Genomic DNA, 18,446 nt, shown 5'->3' with positions numbered 1-18,446 from the left:
TTGAGTACTCAAAATCCTGGGTGCCGTGATGCACGCACAAATAGGTATGATATCAGGTATTCAGCGATGTACAAATTCAACAGTTTACTGATTTCGATCACACACAAGTCAAACTGCTCCTTAGCTTAAATATACCTGTACCGATAACTTCACCAATCAAATGTAAAGGAAAATATCCAGTGATGTATGAGAAAGGAAGGGGTAAGTTAATAACGCCACCATTCTACAAGAATGATGCCAAAAACCCGAAAAAAAAAACCACCAGAATCTATTCTCTGCCGTTATTAATAAATAAATAATAACTACGCTAATTTAATAACCATACGTGGCAGTGCTAATGAAGGAGAGGGAGGCACACGAAAAGATCTACCAAGCACTCCGTCTCTGCTCATTCGAAGAGAAAGCATGGCACCTTAATTAATGTTTCCTTAATCTCGCACAAAAACAACAGTTCTAATACTAAATGTACAATTAAGATGATATATTTACAAACGATATTTACACCGAGAAATTAAACGACTTGATCTGATGGACTCGATGGTAAAAACGTACAAAATATTATTTAAGTGAATAATATAAGGAAAGGCCGAGGATAATAATTGTCATTGAATGAGCTAAGGTGAGATGATTTAGGTTCATATTTAGTTTAAGCATAATTAGGTAGTCGAGCGAGTCCGCTAGTCACTACTAATGCAAGAAATAAGTACGAATAACTCTACGCTCAGCCCGATGAAGACCGAGACGCCGATCCCACAAACCATAGGTCACAACGAATTGAGATTACCAACTATCTTCACGAAGATAATAATAACCTGAGAGCTGAGATAATCATGTATTGGACGATCTAATAACTTAAGAACATTATAAAAAGCACACTTATTGTAAATTTGGACAGCTTCAACACACTCGTCATAATAATTGAATTCGTACATATTTATATCTAGGAGCTGTAGCAACAGAGCTGCCTCAAAACCCTCCTCAACTACATCAAGCAGATTTTGTCCCAACTGTCAATTTATCAACGACGTTAGTTGTACATAGTAAATACGAATATTTTTTTATATGAACTTATAGAAAAGAGGTACACCAGTGCTCACCAGAGACATGGACGGTGGTCCAAGAGTTTTGCCTTACAGTAAAACTTCTAATTATATACACAATACTATTATAAAAGCGAAAAAAGTGCGATGATGCTCTATTTCTCCAGTCTGATGCTGCGAGGATCAGAAAAAGGACCGAGCCTATTCTTAGCATCGACGGCCCGAACGGCGAAATGATAGCGATGACCAGGCATGAACTGTAAAGGTGCACCATCACGTTAAAACTCAACACTTTAAATCGTTTTTTTTATTTTTTCAACTTGAAAACACTAAAAATACACGCAAAGTTCTACTTAGCGCAGATGCAGAGAATAGGGAAAAAACACATAGCTAATTCCAAGGACACACAAAAGCTTATTCAAAAGGACCCACAATAAGAAAATCAGTAGTTCTTGCCTCAACTTTCCTTCATTTCTTCTATCTACACCTCTATAGCCAAGATAGCTTCTAGTAGATAAATGACATTAATTTAATTTTTAAACTGAGGCACGTACTTGTGTTAGAGTGCAGGCCATGGGAAGTTCCAAAGCCTTGACGGAGCCCACTTTTTTCCACAAGTTCGGAGATGGCGGCTGGTTGCTCTCTTGGTAGGCGAACAATTGGTATGACGCGATGCTCTCGTGCTCGGTGCTTTTAGCCATTGTCCACGATAAAACTATGCCTGCAAAATGCAAGTGTTCAGGATAAGCAGGGTCAGATTATTTTCATTTATCTCGTGACATAGTAAGTTAGGAAGTAGATTCATGAGAAGTAGGTAAGAAATTTCAGCATAATGAATTCAAGTAACAAAATTAATCTTCAATTTCAGTCAAGTCAAAGCTTGTGTTGTGACTTGAATACGGCTAACGGAGGAATGAATGATTCAGGGTAAATACAATTTAGAGTAAATACAGTATAATATAATACTGTCCTGTATATTTTCAACTAGTTAACTGGTTGAAAAGAAATACTTACTATTTTCTTTGTGGCTGAGCTTCAATGTTGGCTGAGGTGGTAGCTGCTTCGCCCCACCAACCACTTGCTGTGGTGCAGTCCTCGGCAGCTGAGCAGGATGCTGTAGAGGACAGCCATTTATTAATGAGCTACAATGAGGCTTGGATCGAGCGGACGTATCTGTTCAATCTCGTAGTTGTGAGAAACAAACTGAGTTCATATCATGTCCAAGTTGATTAATCAAATTACTTATTGGGCTAATAGCGAATGCGTTATATTCATCACGATATTTCTCATCTATTGCACATTTTGCATAAATTGTCACAGAGCCTTTATGATACGTTTTCACCAAATAGTCCGTTGCAGAATTCACCACAATCTACAGCTTCAAGTTGCATTAACTCTTCGCTTTCTCAGGTATGATATGTAAAATTTATTGTATACCACCCCGTATGACGCTAACAATAAAGATAGTGTATACAAAAAAGTCAATTTCTGAATTAATTTCATTTGTTTTAAGTCACATCCGGTTTTTATCTTAATGAATGCAAAGTTAAATATGAAAGATCACCAAACTCTAACCGGTGATTGTTGTTGTGATGCTACAGGCACCGCTGGCTTCGGCGCGGCACCCGAAGTAATGCCAGGCAGTAGGAAACGAGGCGACGTATTGTTGGCGCCCCCGACGGAATTGCTCCCCTGAAATTGAATAGCGCATTAAAAACATATCGACAAAACTAAAGCAGGTAAGATGCCCGAGATAAAATTTGAAAGGATTTGCAGCAACTCACGACGCAGCAATCGGACTCATTTTGTGAAATTCGTAATGTTGTCAACACGTGTAATTGGAAAGCCCAATTATGCAATAAGGTGAGTTTCGTTTTTTTTTTTTTGTCAAGAAAATCCTACATCATGAGCTGAGTTAAGAAGCAATTCTGAATTCTTCTCACCATATTAGCTGATACGACAACGGTGGTCCCAGAGGCGTTGGCAGACGTTGGGACGAAGACGTACTGGGCTCCGGCAGAAGCCTAGGAAGAATAATTCAGCGATAAACAGCATGCTGGGAAATACCAAATGTTGTCAAGATAAACGGCTCCGCTACACAAACCAGCACGCAATGAAACTTTATTGTTGTGAAGAACGCAGCGGAGGGAAGTTTCGAGGAAATAAATACAACATCAAGTCGTGAACAAAAAGGAAAAAGAATTCAAGTATTGAATAGTTTGATGTTCTGGCTTCACTAAAAATCAAATAATTAACGGGACCAATACACCATTACTTATATAAAAAAATCTTACTCATATTACAAAGATTATTACCATCATAATTAGGAGTGGAAAATAAAGTAGCTCACCGGCATAGTAACGAAGGCGCTGCCTACCGAAGTCGAGGCTTTGACAACCTGGGTAGTCTTGGTCACCGAATTAGCCAGGGCCGGGGCACGAGCTGGGGGAGTAAATTAAATAAGAAACGGTGTCAAAAATATCATGGAAACAATCCAACATTTACAATAACTTTCTTGTGTACAGGGGAAATTCGCAGAAACTACAAATGACATTTAACTGGAATCATTGAACATCCTATTATTTCTTTCGCCTCGAACTGTATCAGAACTCGTGCCCTGCTGAATATGAATTATTGCTACAAAAAATGCTTTGGATTTGTCTCGTGACGAAATTTATTTTCAAACCAGATTTTGATGGAGAGCTGTGTAGTATTTTGATTGATTGTAGTATTAGTATTGAACAGAACCACGTGACGAAACCATCAGAGTTTAGAGGAAAGACTGGCTGATGTTCACTGAGCCGCCAGCGCAGTGATTTAGTAGGCTGAAGTTCGTGCTCCAATCGAAAAGTAACAATAAGCCACTGGGATGTTACTACATTGAGTAGGACACTGGCAACTTCTATTCCAAACCATTCTCGACTTAAAAATACATTAATTTCAGTTAGTTCATATTCAGTTCAATTTGGATGCAATAAGTTCTACAGACATCAATACAAATCATTTCATGTCGAAATCGATCCACGAATTTGTTCAAATTTCCCTCTTCTTCGAAGTGGTCGACTTCGAAGCACTACAATTAAATACAATTGTAACATATTTTTACCTCTTTGATCAAGCACCGCGATATTTCCAAAGCAATAAGTCAAGCTTGTTTTGCTGGTGAGGTTTTAAATTGATTGGTCGAGGAAAGCCTGAACCTTGGTTCAGTAAAACGAAACCAGGGTAAAGCAAAGGAAAGCGCAGCCGTGCACCACCAATTCTGTGCACTTATCAGCCCTGAATGGCACGCCTAGAATGTTTCCGCAAGACAGCCAATAAACCGCAGTTAGGCCTGCAGTCAGTAACCAGCCCTTGATATCATCTAGATTGTAGTATTATAAGCTTTACGCCACAATATTCTGAAGCGAATAACCTAGAGTGTAATGATCGTCCACGACTGAACGTCGCATCGAAACATCAGTTCGTCCCCTGGCTATAGCTCGATTATGGGATCGTGAACACAATCAATCAATCAATCAATCAATCCGTGTCAGAAACGAACTTGACGCTGAATAAAATTTTAGGAAATTTCTCAATCGCCGTCACCGCAACGACTGAGGCAGGCAAAAGTATTAGGCTCTACGCCAGGTTAGGACTTGGGCTCTGGTCGAAGAACCTCCATGTAACCTACCATCTTAGGTGACAGCATGGAGTCGCAACAAATGCATGAGCAGTTCGAAGCCTTCAGTGTAATAAAGAACCATGGCTCAAATTAAGTTAGTTTAGTGGCCACATGTTTACTCTCGCTTCAGCTATTTAGCTATCTCGCACGGAAAGTCAAGATGAACATCACCAAAAAGGTGGAAGGTCTCGGTCATCGAAAGTTTCTCAAATCAAAAATCATTCTTCACCCACAAGGGGCGGAAGGTCTCAATTGTCCAGCCCGGTGAAGCTGCCGCTAAAGAAGCAGCGTTAGCATCTCAGAGAGACGAAGTGACAAGGAGGGACAGATGAAAAACAACAGAAACGAAGACACTCGAACAAGAGGTCGCTTACACGGGACGTCGGCCTCCCGCACGAGAGACAGAGAATGGAAATGTAAAGAATTCTACCTACTTAATAACTTGACCCAACAACTGAAGCCCGCAGTCAGACACCGCGAGCTCAGCGGTGGGGCGCTCAGGAACAATCGCCATATGACTTCTGACGAGCACAGACACGCGTCAGAAGTCCCCACTGAGGGGATGGCTCAAATTAAACGATAGGAGTCTTCTATCAATTAATGACGAGGAGGATATAACCGGAGACTAGGAATGAGGTCTCGCCCGAGAGAAAAGGTGGTCCGCAAGTAATCAGATGATGAAAAGCGACGAAACCTCTGCATAAGCGAATTTTTTGCGACAGAAGAAAAGAAGCCGACCAGTTGTGAAGATACTTCAGTTCCAACGAACCTAATGGTTGGTCGTTTTCATACACAACTGTTTTTCGGGAGCCGAGGAGGGAAAGAAGAAAACACAGAAACGGAGACGAGATTTTGAAGACGTGATCATGAGATCGATTATTCGGATTTGCCCTGAATGGGAATTTCCCAGAGGAAAGGCTTCAACGACCATGGTTGGAGATCTTTCATCTTCGCATTCGTAGGTTATAGCTAATTGGTAGGGTGCTATTAAATGGGAAGTCTGAGTCGTGACACATGTATAACCTTCTGCATCGGCTCGGACACCAGTTGCAGGGTGAACGTGGCGCTTTAGTAAGAAGTAAGAACTCAATAGGAAATATGTAACCGTGTGGAGGAAGGATGTAGGAATTTTCAAGGACCATCAAGGAGGAAGGATGCTCTGGGAATTTTCAAGGACCATTACTACCTCCTATATGGTCGCGGCCAATATCGCAGTCGTGAGCGTAGAAAAACGGACAGACTGGACGTAGCACCGATACGCCTTTTTTGCCGGGTTAAAGAAGGTCAGGGTGAACAGGTGTAGCTAGAGCAACAAGTGCATCGCTATTTGGACCAGTCTCGGCTCATTTCTCCATTTTACATACCTTGGGAGAGAATACACCGCTGCTACGCTAGTGGCTTAATCGAGTAAACGAGTTTAGTCTTGCTAAAGTTACCATCGTTGAGGCTCAACTATAGTCAAGAGTTGAAATAGTAATTTCCCTACAAAATTTAGAAGCATGAGCGACTCTGCATTATGGCCGCCTAAGACTCGGGCAGCACGTAAATCAGCTTCTCTATGTCCGTTTCGGCTCAGGGTTCGATAGGCAGCCTCTGGGCAGCTTGCTAGCTCGGTATGACTCGGCTCGGCCAACCCTTGTCATACTCTCGGGCATCTTCAAAGTCTGAAAGATTCCAAACAACAATCCCTATCAAAAAGTTTAGTTGGTGGCGAGCCTGAATTAGGGACCGCCTAGGACTCGGACCGAACGTAAATCAGCTTCTCTATGTCCGCTTTTTGGTCTACATTCCGGTCCCCGAATCAGACAGCTACCAGAGCCTGGTGAGGGGACTGAGGGAATTCTGCCAACTCTTGCCCTACTCTCAGGAGACCATAAAGTCGGCAAGGAGGTTCTGACTAGTCGCTGATTGCGATCAGTTGGCCAACTGACCCAGAATAACTTTGCGCCGAGTGTAGTGACCATTCGGCCGAAGCCTAGGCGGTCCCCGAATTTTGTTATAGGGAACTGATTTCGATCGGGTTGCGAAGCAGACCCAGAATAACTGTGCCGAGTATAGAGACTATTCGGCCAGAACCTAGGCGATTCCCGAATTTCGTCAGGATATTTTTGCAAATATTTAATTAATTTCAGCAACAAAACTAATGATTATCACTTAAATTTACTTGTAACTTGATTAGATAAGTATGAAATCACTAGTTATGCCCCAGAAGGCGCTAGAAGGAAAAGTTTGAGAAATTAACACTGGGCTAGACTGTGAGGCTAGAGCTAAGAGAATGTCGCAGAAGCTCTGTTTGGACAAGTTGGGGGATAGATGATGGTTGCCGATATCGCGATATATAGTACATTTTACGTAGCGACCGACATTTTGGAAGTCGACTGCAACTGCAGCGAAGCTGCATGTTGGCGCCTAGTCGAAGCGCAGAGCCAACGAAAATTATTGTTAGGAGGCAAGTTGTGAAAGCTTAGCGGTGGATAACCAACAAAGCGGGTTATTGTTCAGGTAGGATCTAGATGTGCGTGACGACGATGGAAGTGCACGACTTTTTAAATCGATGTCGGTAGTTCGAGCATGGGGAGGCATAGCGAGGAAAATATTTATATCGGATGGAGGTGTCGGTTCGTAATGCGCAGGCCAAGACGCAAAGGCTGCAAGACAGCTAGCAGAGATCTCAAGAGTCGGGATGTCATCCATCCTGAAATTTTAACGGCAAACTGACTCGCGTGACTTGGAGGGTTAGCTGAAGAGACCGCACACGCTACAATTCAATTCAGGAATTCAGGCCGACACAATATAAAACATTTCAATTTCAAAACGGACCTCGCCTCTATAAATCGACACTTGAATGTTATCGATCCGATCCCAAAAATTACCGCAATCGAAAAGTATATTGACATTGACAAAGGGGTCCGTAATAATTCTCAACTTTTCATTAATAACATTTTTTATGTTTGACGCATTTCTGCATAACCAGATGATCACGAAACCTACTTCGTATTACGGCAGCTGCATACATTGGCGGAATCAGCCTCGCTTTTGGTAGACGTCTCTCGAGTGAGATGTTAGAGTCGAGACTAAGCAGAACTGTGATTATGAGACCACGTTATTTTTGTCAAACATGACAACGAAATCTTATTGACACCGGCCGGGTTCACACCATACTGCCGTGCACTTGCCAGGGATATGTCAGTCACGGTCCAGTCCAATATTCTTTAATGCATTTCTATAGCATTCACACCAGCCGTGCAAGGTACCTGCCGTGCCTATATGGTGCGAATGCTTCTATGGTAATACCTACATTAAAGAATATTGAACTGGGCCGTCGCTAGCAAGTGCCCGGCATTATGGTGCAAACCCGGCCTAAAGGTTTCAGCCGATATGGTGCGAACGGGGAAAGTTTCAGCCGATATAATTGGCGGCAAATACTTTCTCGTTCTAATTTTACCGGTTGAAAGCTTATAAAACAGGAAAGTAGTAGCTATACGATATTTTTCATCTGCAAGCGCCAGTTCGTCGTAAGAAGCCGTCGAGTAAAGTCTGCGCTCAGTGGAATAATATGGAACGTTATAGTAATGGCGAGTTTGAGGAGGCAATTTATAAAGCCGATGGTCAAATTGTAATTAATACAGCTGAGGAGACAAAAAAACTTCGTCGCTAAACGATGAGTGTAGGTGAGTGACTGGGTAGGATAAAGAGGTAACTTGGGGCATCATCGACTTTGTTCCGTGAATCTTCGACAAAGGCTGATGTGCAATTTCGCAAAAATTTCCTGTGTATAAGCAGCACCTTAACTGAATCTTTGTTTAATTTCCAACAGGATTACAATTAATGATTAAATGGGTAAGTTGAATTCCTAACACAACTTTACACAATATTTGTTTATATAATTTAGGTTGGAATATATTTAATTAAACAAAAGGTGCGAGGTAGGAAATAACCCTGCAGGCGACTGAGCGAGCAAGCATCAACCAATCAGGAGGTTCTCTGGCATGATGGTGAGTTACTACTTTATTTAGTAACCGTCTCGTCCCTCACAGCTCTTTCGTGCTATTTTTCCTGCATTACTATTTTATTCTGAAGAACCCTGCGTCGAGCTGAGTTATTGCATGCATGGTAGATTTCACACTTGAATTAATAAGAAAATACAATATTCATTTAATCATGAAGGTCTCGATTAATCAATGAACTATCAAACCAAAGAGATTACTCAAACACAATACATTTATGTAATCATCAACGCCGGAAAATTTTGTCTTTTCCATCTTTCAGCAGCAGAGTATATAAAAATTATATGCTAAACTAAGTAATATAATTTTGTTTGTAATCCTAAATCTTACTTTCTTCTTCGTCAGTGAGGTCAATGACGGCACTGCCTTTACTGCCTGCGCTGGTCACGGATGTGCCCAGAGACCGCCGCTCGCTAGGGGCGCCGGGGATGTAAGGGCCCAACCGCACGCCACTCATCGACGTGCGCATCACCGCTCCCTGATTCGCTCCTGTTGACGTCATGCAGGTAAGTACACACCGATACATCGCAATCAAGATTATCTTTTACGAATCAACACCTATGCTGATATGCCACATACAAGGCATATATGAAAATAATTTTCAAAAAGTCTTCATAAGGGAGGATACATGTCAAAATAATATAATCTTATGATGCTCATATGCGATTGTTATTCTCATACAAATAGCAATTTCTCAACTTCCAAGATAACAAGATGAGTCTTATTAAAATTAATCTAAGTGCGTAATTAAAAAATTTTACACTAAACGAAATCGTTTACAAGAAACTGAATTCTAGCCTTAACTCCTGATGAACGTGTTTTTCAAGGAAATTAGTTTTAGAAATTCTGATATTGACTAAAAAACCTATTAATTAGTTTTTCTTAATGGTTCTAGCTAATGATAGAATCATTTTCGCAGGAGTGAAGTAGAAGGAGAGTAGTAATTTCTGTAACTCCAGGAGAGTGAAGTTTCAATGCAAATATCACAGTGATAATAAATCGGATGATGCATCACCTGCATTAGCGCTCGCCGTCATCGCGGACTGCAGAGATGAGTGACCGTTACTCTGAAGAAGAGTATTAAAGTTAGTCATCAATAATTACGAGGATGTAAATCAACTACATGAAATCATCGGAATATGATTTTAGTCTATGATGAAGTTTCACAGTAGCAAGCTCTAAACAAACTTAGGTCTGAATTTCAATCAATTAAAAGTTAAATTAAAGCAACCAAGTACACAAGTCAAAAGTCCAATTTATTGTGACTTCTCAGAAAATTTATTAAGGCTCTGATTGAGAACCGCGAGCCCTCAGGCAGGCTCGGCTGGATTCCTACGAGATTCTATCACAAAGTATAGTCATTATATCTCCGCTCGTAAATGAAATATCAAATTGAATTTTTTCATGCTTATTTATCAGTTTAATTACATCTTTCTCTACAGTAACAAAAATATGTAAATTTTAAATAGCATCAGTTACGATAGAGGGAAAGGTTGTACATCGATGTTCATTATGCTATGCGACTTCCCTAAATTGGGGAGACATAAGGAAGTAGTACTATTCATACTCAAATGTTCGGTATTGAAGACATATCTGAATCAACCTCTATTTTGTAGATATTTTCTAACAAAAGACTTTTTTCGTTCCTGCTAAATCGGAGAATTCACATTTTCTTTGGAAGCTGCAGTTCTGATGGAGGATTCACGTCGTAAATAACCCTCCGTTCACTCTTGTGGTGAAGGGGAGCACAATGAGGAGCGGGTAATAATAGATGGCCAGTGGTCGTCCGAGGCCAATTAGTTTTAGCCGACCACAGGCCATTCGTCGGCCGCCTGAAAGTCGGCCGTAGAACCAAGATGGGTACTGGCTCAGGTATCATAATGCGCTAATGCGCTTGCTTCTTCAGACCATTGTTTTGCAGTAGATACTCGTGTGTGCTCGAAAGTAGCTGCTCATATTACAAAGGCAACAAGCTCGAATGTAGCAACTTGCCGATCTGAACACAGAACAAGGGTTCCGCATCCTTGTCACGAGTCCTTCGCCCTCGAACTTCGCCGCACTATGACTGTGAAGTCAGAGTGCGGCGAAGTCTGAGAGCGAAGTATTTGATACCATCCTGTGAAATCCTTGATATGCCCTAAGCTCGGCTAGTTGATACCCTCGGGCTTTGTAGTCTTTGAAATTAATTTTAGCCAGCCATTTTTGCGATAATGGGCGGCATTCAGGTGGCCAAGGAATGGCAAGCGGTCGGCAATAACTAATTGGACTAGGACGACCACTTGCAACGTATTATTCCTCGCCCCCTCATTGAGTTCGCCTTCACCGTGCCGCCCGTCGTGCACTGACAGTTCAGTAATTTACGACGTCTCTTTCCACTCATACCTTCCACAAAACCTCCATCGAATCAGTTAATATACGGACTTTTCCCACCACGTATCAGCAGGCTTGTTAGTAACTAGTTTTTGGTAGATAATATCTACACCAAAGAAGCTGACAAAGAAATGCTGAGTATACGATTCATTGGAAAATAAAAAATTACAACTCGTTGACATCTCGGAAAAAGTGTAAAAATCGCAGACTTGATCAACATTAATATTTAAAGCTTCTTGAAATTACCTTCATATAACTCTTTTAATACAAAATTTACATATTATTTGTTACTGTCCACCGTTTGCAAGCAAATAGCTGAACAAGCATGGAAAAATTTATATCGCCATCTCATTTACGAGTGGAGTAAAGTCTAGCCTGACTTGTGAAGAAACTCATAGGCAAGAGCAGAGCCTGTTCGAAGCCTCGCGATTCTGAATCAGGGCCTATAATTTCAAAAAAAGTTAAGAGATCGTAAGTTCATCAACCAATCATAGACGGCATTTCAAGCAAAATCCACCAATCACAGACAAGAAAATAGAGCGTAAGTACTTACGTTCACTTAGCGAGGTTTGCAAGTATGGCCCAAGAGCTTTATATTCAACCAAGGACTTCAACATATATGCAATTATGTACATTTTGGGTATCAAACTTGAGCGTGTTATGCCATTCCCCAATCTCCTCCCACTAGGAAAAATCACTAAATGAACCAAGACTTATATTGAGATTTATAAAAAAAATTCTATTGGTAATGGCAATAATATGCTTTAAAAAATTTCAAGACCACACTTCAAAAGAGGCCGGTGTCTCTAATGTTACAAATGTACAATGAATTTCCTACATTATTATAAAATATTAAAAAAAATCTTTCAATTTAAAAAAATTATACTCTGTCAATCGATTCATGTATTGTCTCCAACTTCACGCAAGTGTGCAAAATTTCAGATCGATTGGACAAGTCTGTTAAATATTGATTATAAGATTTGTAGCAGACAGACAAACAAACAAACAAGAAGTGGCGTTACAGAGAAGTGTGGTAAAAAAATATTGTACAGACCTGACTGAGCATCGAGCCTCCTGCAGACATCCGCGGGCCACTTTTGCCCCAATCGCCACAGGCGGCGGCGATGCCCTTCTGTATCTGAAACGCGGTTATAGAGCTCGGGTCATCAAATTTGTAAGTGGATTTGTATTTTGTAAGGTATGTTAATATTAAAGTGGATCGGTCCAACCTTTCAAAAAAAATCATTACGGTGGAGAAATTCATGTCCTGGCATTCAACTGCGAAGTACGTCAAAATTTTTAGGATAAAAAAAAATTCTGAACAAATCTTCCAACATATTAGAATCAAAAGTTTCATTGCAAAAATTTTTTTGACGATTCTTACAAGAGATCAACTTACAATGTGTGGTGCAGCCTGAATGCCAACAGATCGTTTAATTTTGATGGGCGTGACCAGAAATTCCTTGCGAGCATTATGCTCTTCTTGTAATTTTTTGGTGACTTTACGCAGGTCCTCCAGCTGAAATAGAATCGTTGGAATGCTCACACCCAATAGTCTTTGCAAGATGTCTTATGTATTTGTCGAGTCATCATATGGATGGCTAAAAACAGTGCACAATACTTGAAAAAAATTCAACGCCTAACACGTATTTATAATTTTATTTACATGCATACATTTCTATGCAACTTCAAGAGTGCTTCACAAAATGCAGGTTACTCGCAATTTGAAACTTATTATCATAAGTAAATATAGTATGCTGCGTTTTATTGTTCAATTAGATACATAACATGACATTTCCTACATATATGAAGAAAATGGGGAAACCAAACTTACCTCCTTATGAAACTGAGCTGTCTTCTTGCGGTTGGCTTCCAGGGTAAACTCCAGCTTCTCGCAGAGGCTCTTGTATTTACCAATTTCATGGCTGTGTAGAATTTTATTCATAAACAAATCTACTATCATGTTCTCTAAATCCTGCAAAAGAGAGTAGAAATTGTTTTTAAAATGGATCTAAAAGGCAGGTATTGTTCACCAGGAATGTAAAAAGATATTCTTGGCATCTACACACCAGAAGTGCAAATTGCTTTTGAAAGAATATGGCAGCACCCACCCTAATCTAAATTTAAAAATCCATGGTTTAATTAAATAAAAGCATACATGCAATAATTTTTTTCAGTCTTTACTCATAACAAGTATAGTGGGCATTCAATGATGAATTTTTTCTTACATAAACATTCCATTGAAATTTAGTTAGATCAACAAGGTCAAAAATAAATGAAAAAATCACATATATTGCTGAAAATATGTATTACAGGTAAGTAAAACGGAAATTGTAGGCCAAAACAAAAGCCAAAGGATAGTCTAAATTCAAAGCTTTTACAGAAATGAATGAACAATTCTGCAAGAGTTAAACACAGCTGCATGCATTTTAAGGAAAAAATTTTTTCATTGTTAGAATGGCTAAGAGCTAAGAGGAAGTGTAAATATTACAAAAGATGTAGGGAATTATCAGTCAGGTTACGAGATAAACCCATTTTAACAAGATACTTGCCTTCCTCTTGAGCTTCCGTAGTTTAGAAGTGGCCATTTTTAATTTCTCAACTTCTTTATTTACCATAGCTTCATCTTCTTTCTTGTGTGCATCCAGTGTCTGCAAATCACAGACTAAATCATAAGATCTAGCAGATTAAATTTTGGGTTCATCATATATTCAGAATTATATACATGCTAAGTTTTTTTCATATGGGAAAACTTATGCAACAAAAATTTCTAGAAAGCTACTATATATGCAATTTTTGCAAGGTTACCTCAACATTAGGAGATAGTCGTCGTTTCTTGACGAGTCCCTCATCTTCCGAAGACAGCACTCTTTTCGGAGTTTTCTTTCCAGACCTGGTGCTATCTAACATGTCACAAGTTCCTTCTCCAACATCCAGTAGCACATCCAAGTTGTTAGAAGTTGCAGCAGAATTAGATGTGGAAACTCCACTAGGCTTCAATGGTGAAAGTTCTGTGATGTCTGTAGATTCTGGAAGATCTGGAAGATCAGCAAGAACTACCGGTGTAGCTACTGTGAAAGGTAAATTAGTGAGCAATAAAGAATCTTCGGTTACTGAATCTTTCTCGACACAAGCAAGTTCTTCCATGTGATCAGAAGTGGACTGCAAGCTAGAACTTTTCAGCAAATTATTGGGTGCAGACAAATGAGGAAGGTCTTTAGCTTTCTCTATAGGAGAAACAGTATCAGCAGTCAATTGAGTAGCATTGGGGATATTACACAAGGCAGCTGGACTTGCAGGTTTAGCTGGTCTTGAATCAGGAGGAATAGAGCCTATTAATGGATCCAGAGATAATTCTCCATTGGTCGATGCAGCTTCATTCTTTTTATCTTCAACATCCTTCACAGCTTTCACTAAAGGGCTTGCTGTTTTTGCTGCCATTGTCTTCGAACTAGTGATGCCATTTAAGCTGGATAAATTGAAATCCATTGTTTTAAGCACGGAAATTGAACTCTTTGACGAGTTTATAACTGGAGGTAGAGATGACTCAGAGTTCATGAATTCACTGACAACCCCAGCAGGGATGTGAATCATAGGACGAGTCTCAGAAATGATAGGCATATGAGCTGTTGCAACTTCTCCCTTCATAGTGTCTTGTAATGGAGGATTCTCAGTTGGTTGGTTTTTAGCTGCCAAGTTTTCTTCTGAATCAACTTGAGAAAACTGCCCTGAGCTTGAAGTTTTTGTTTGCTCTATTTCTTCAGTGTTGAGTTTGTTGCAGGAATGATCTGAACTTGATTTGTTATTGGATACTATTGATTTGTTATTGGATACTGCGTTTGTTATCCAGCCACTGGTTTCATCTTTTTCTTTCTGAAAGAGAAAGATATGTAGAATTTAAAGGTTAAAAAAATGCAATAAGAATATTACTAGTAGTAATGATTAACAATTCAATACTTCAGAAGAGCTGGGGTAACAAAGAACATCACTTTATTTTTAAATTACATCAAAACTATGAGAGGCAGGAGCCAGCAATTTATGGTGAGTGAAGCTAGAGTACAGACCTGTATTTTGCATGTTACAATTTAAGTTTAACTTATCTAGTAAAAAAATGGCATTTTGAAAAAAAAGTGATCAAAGTTACCCCATTTTACAGTATATATTGTGCTAAAAAATCAATTATATTTGAGATTAGGAAAGAAAACACCCATTTAAGTAACAATTTATTATATATGTTTCATACTGTGTATTTATATATTATGTATACTAACAATAGGCCTATAAGGTAAAAAATTATTATTCTTTTGAGGCATCTAACATGGCATCTCTCTGGCCCATCATACTTTCATTTTGGCTTTAATAATTAACCTGCATATTGCTTGATGTAAAATTAATCCTTGATACACATTTTATGCCAATCCACTGCTTTTATGTAGCTCCAGGGATTGTAAAGCAAATCAACATTGCATAGTGGAGCATATTTTTCCTGAACTGATGGTTTGTAAGGAAGTTTGTTCATAAGGTTGGGGTTCCACTGTACCTCCTTCACAAGTTCACAGTTCACACTGGTCTATAGTGATATTAGTGAGTTAGTCTAAATTTGAGGGACTTTTCTTTCAATGCATCATCCTGGAAGAAATAAGCTCCACAATAATGTTCATTGTACAGTAACTATTTTTTTGTAAACCCTATAAAAAAGGAACCTATAATAATATCATCACTTTTAGTATTGATATAATTTGCATACTGCAGTTTCTTAAAGGGGAATATAATAACCTAGTAAACCTACATTGATATAAAAATATTTTTTCCTCTTTATTTCACTTTTTTAAACTATCAAAATTATTTTTGATTATTAGCTTCATAAATCGTTCAACAAATAACAATAGTGAGATTTGATTTTACAAATGTTGCAATTTCAATAATGACAGAAAATGCATCTTAATATATAGAAAAAAACTAACAATATCATAAATTTTTCTTTGACTCTATAGGGCCAAGTGCCAACAATAACAATGCTAGAACTTGGTAACTTGTCAGACTCAGCCTGACCAGCCCACCACCATCAACATCATTCATAGGCAGACCATGGCAATTCCATATCAACCAAAAATTAATGCAAATATATTGAAAGAATACTTAACATGGGTACCGGTATAGGAATACCTTGAATACTCCATACCAGTAATACCACCACTGGCACCACACACATGCAAGTGGCACTTTCAAAGCAGGGATTTATTCAGACACCTCCCCAACTACATTTTTCAAGTGCTGTATGTAAATGTACTGGCATGGAATTGGAATATAACCTTTTGAGCCACAAATAGAGCTTTCATGTAATTTTTGGAGTTGTGAGATTCCTGCTAGATGTATTACTCTCAAATTGTTATTTAAAAAAAAAGTGCAATATTGGGCTGCAGGATCCTAAATGTCACTTTAGTGCTGCAAAATCTTATTTCTAAGTAGGAAAATTACATTCCTGTATAAGTAAACCACTAACCAGTAAAGTATCATGGATCATAAACGCATCATCATACCTAAGGGTAAGGTATTGGTTTAAATTGATTAGATTAACTGATACTAAAAACTGATTTGCCAAAAAAAAAACTGATGAACTGATACTAAAAAATCTGGTTTGCCATCATGCACAAACTTACTCTACTAAACAGTACTACAGACAGTCTACAGTGTACACCAGTGTTTCCCAAAGTGGGCAATATTGCCCCCCTGGGGGCAGTGGAAAGATCTGGGGGGGAGGGCAGTGAGGAAGAAAGGGGCAGTAGGGGGTCGGCAATCCGCGAAGTTGAAGTCAGAAGTTAATACGTTTATTTGACAATTTGTATTTTGTACACAACACATGCAGAACATGACCGATTCAAATAAGTTTTCACAAGCTAAAAATTGCCTTTTGGTAGTTAGGAATTTATATTCAAAATTTAGTTCAAATCTGTTTCAGTAATTTGGAAGGAACTCTTTGATCACTGCAAATTTTGGCCCGTATTGCCATATAACTCCCGAATGAAGGTGAAATTTAAAAATGTTTTCACAAGCTTAACATCACCGTTAGGTCCTAATGAATACGTGTTACAAGTTTTATCAAGCTGCTATTATTAGTTTGGGAGATATTCCTTGGTCACTGAATTTGTAGATTGGCTGTGAGACCAGCCACAAGTCCAGCTGTAAATTTGTCCAAGATTCCAAGCCATCTTGAATTTCTAGTGCTGAAGCCTGAAGCAGTTAAAACTGTAAAAAAATAAATTGGTTTACTAAATGGGGACATGGGGTTCTATTCGTGAAATACACATTTGTCACGTGAATGTGATTTGTGTTTAACCTTTATTGTATAAAATTGCAGCATACTAAATATCAAGAAAGGGGCGTTTGTTATTAGGTATATGTATCTGTCGGGGGGGGGGACGCTAGAGATTCACTGGGGAGCCAAAGGTAAAAGGGCGCCAGTGAAAAAGTTTGGGAACCACGGGTGTACACTGTACACATAAGTAATACGGCAAATTTGTCTGCTTTTATTTACAAATTTTATTATAGTCAGTGAATATGAGTACTAATTGTTTTATTGTTGAACTTACCTCTAAAGGTTCGAATAATGTGATGCCTACCTGGTCGGAATCAAAGTTTACGTTAGTACTCATGAAATTACGGCAGAATTTAAAACGTTATACTTATTAGGAAATTTAAAACATATTTAATTTCTTTTTGCAGAAAATCGGATTAATAGATAAAATTTGAACTTTAACATATCACAGAATTGTTCACCATAATTATATTTAAAACAAGAGGCCGACCTGTTAAAATTTTCAAGACAGTCAGTGACCATGAGAGCAGCACCGGACACCACCAACCTCGCTCTCCAAACGCGGGCCAACACTAAGCGGCGACACACTTATTCGATGCGGAAAACACTAGTTGGCAGCTGATGAACATGACAATACCAAGACTATTCAATTCATGCCATCAACATGCTGATCAAACAAACAAAATTTCATGTTCTATAAGTTACGTGAGCTGCCTGATGAGTAATATCTCATTTCGAATAATTATATAAGAGAAGGGCCTTTCATGAACATGTAATGTGCGATTCACTACACAAGATGAACAGCACCTAAGGCTTTCCACTTGATCAAAAAAATTTGTTTAGCTTATCTGCTTGGTTTCTTCCCGATTTACTGGTGAATATACCGTGATTTACATGGCTATCCAACGCATTAAGAACCAAATTCAACAACATTTTTACACTTGCTTCACATCCGTCATGTTCACTCATTTGGCAACAGCGTACACAATTCAAGATGGCTGACCAGTTGGTCCTCAAATCGTGGACCATCAAGAGGTATGTGCAAGTAG

The 18,446-nt window shown here is 39.1% G+C and overlaps 1 protein-coding gene across 1 annotated transcript; it reads right to left on the bottom strand.

Moving 5' to 3' along the window:
• Nucleotides 1-69: 69 nt before the first annotated feature.
• LOC108679264 (activating transcription factor 7-interacting protein 2) lies at nucleotides 70-17,958 on the bottom strand. Its single transcript, XM_047885309.1, has 15 exons — nucleotides 17,888-17,958; nucleotides 17,672-17,697; nucleotides 13,890-14,954; nucleotides 13,634-13,732; nucleotides 12,916-13,056; nucleotides 12,481-12,600; nucleotides 12,136-12,219; nucleotides 9,727-9,778; nucleotides 9,042-9,200; nucleotides 3,391-3,482; nucleotides 2,984-3,064; nucleotides 2,616-2,732; nucleotides 2,055-2,154; nucleotides 1,595-1,761; nucleotides 70-1,297 (listed from the first exon to the last, which is right to left on the bottom strand). Exons 3-15 carry the CDS (start codon nucleotides 14,727-14,729, stop codon nucleotides 1,196-1,198), a joined length of 2,154 nt encoding a protein of 717 aa, XP_047741265.1. The 5' UTR covers nucleotides 14,730-14,954; nucleotides 17,672-17,697; nucleotides 17,888-17,958; the 3' UTR covers nucleotides 70-1,195.
• Nucleotides 17,959-18,446: the final 488 nt, after the last annotated feature.

Source organism: Hyalella azteca, unplaced genomic scaffold (genome assembly GCF_000764305.2).
Source record: "Hyalella azteca isolate HAZT.00-mixed unplaced genomic scaffold, Hazt_2.0.2 contig17504, whole genome shotgun sequence".
In the NCBI taxonomy this organism is placed as follows: Eukaryota; Metazoa; Arthropoda; class Malacostraca; order Amphipoda; family Hyalellidae; genus Hyalella; species Hyalella azteca.
The sequence above is the reverse complement of the archived record's forward strand: the minus strand, read 5'-3'. Positions and strand labels throughout refer to the sequence as shown.

Bases quoted from the DNA above. Each gene is read 5' to 3' on its own strand.
- LOC108679264 (XM_047885309.1), bottom strand. From the start codon at position 14,729: ATGAAGGGAGAAGTTGCAACAGCTCATATGCCTATCATTTCTGAGACT. The intron at 3,483-9,041 runs GTAAGATTTAGG...TTACTCCCCCAG, and splicing joins CCTCACTGACGAAGAAGAAA to CTCGTGCCCCGGCCCTGGCT. The intron at 1,762-2,054 runs GTAAGTATTTCT...TGCATTTTGCAG, and splicing joins GCTCAGCCACAAAGAAAATA to GCATAGTTTTATCGTGGACA.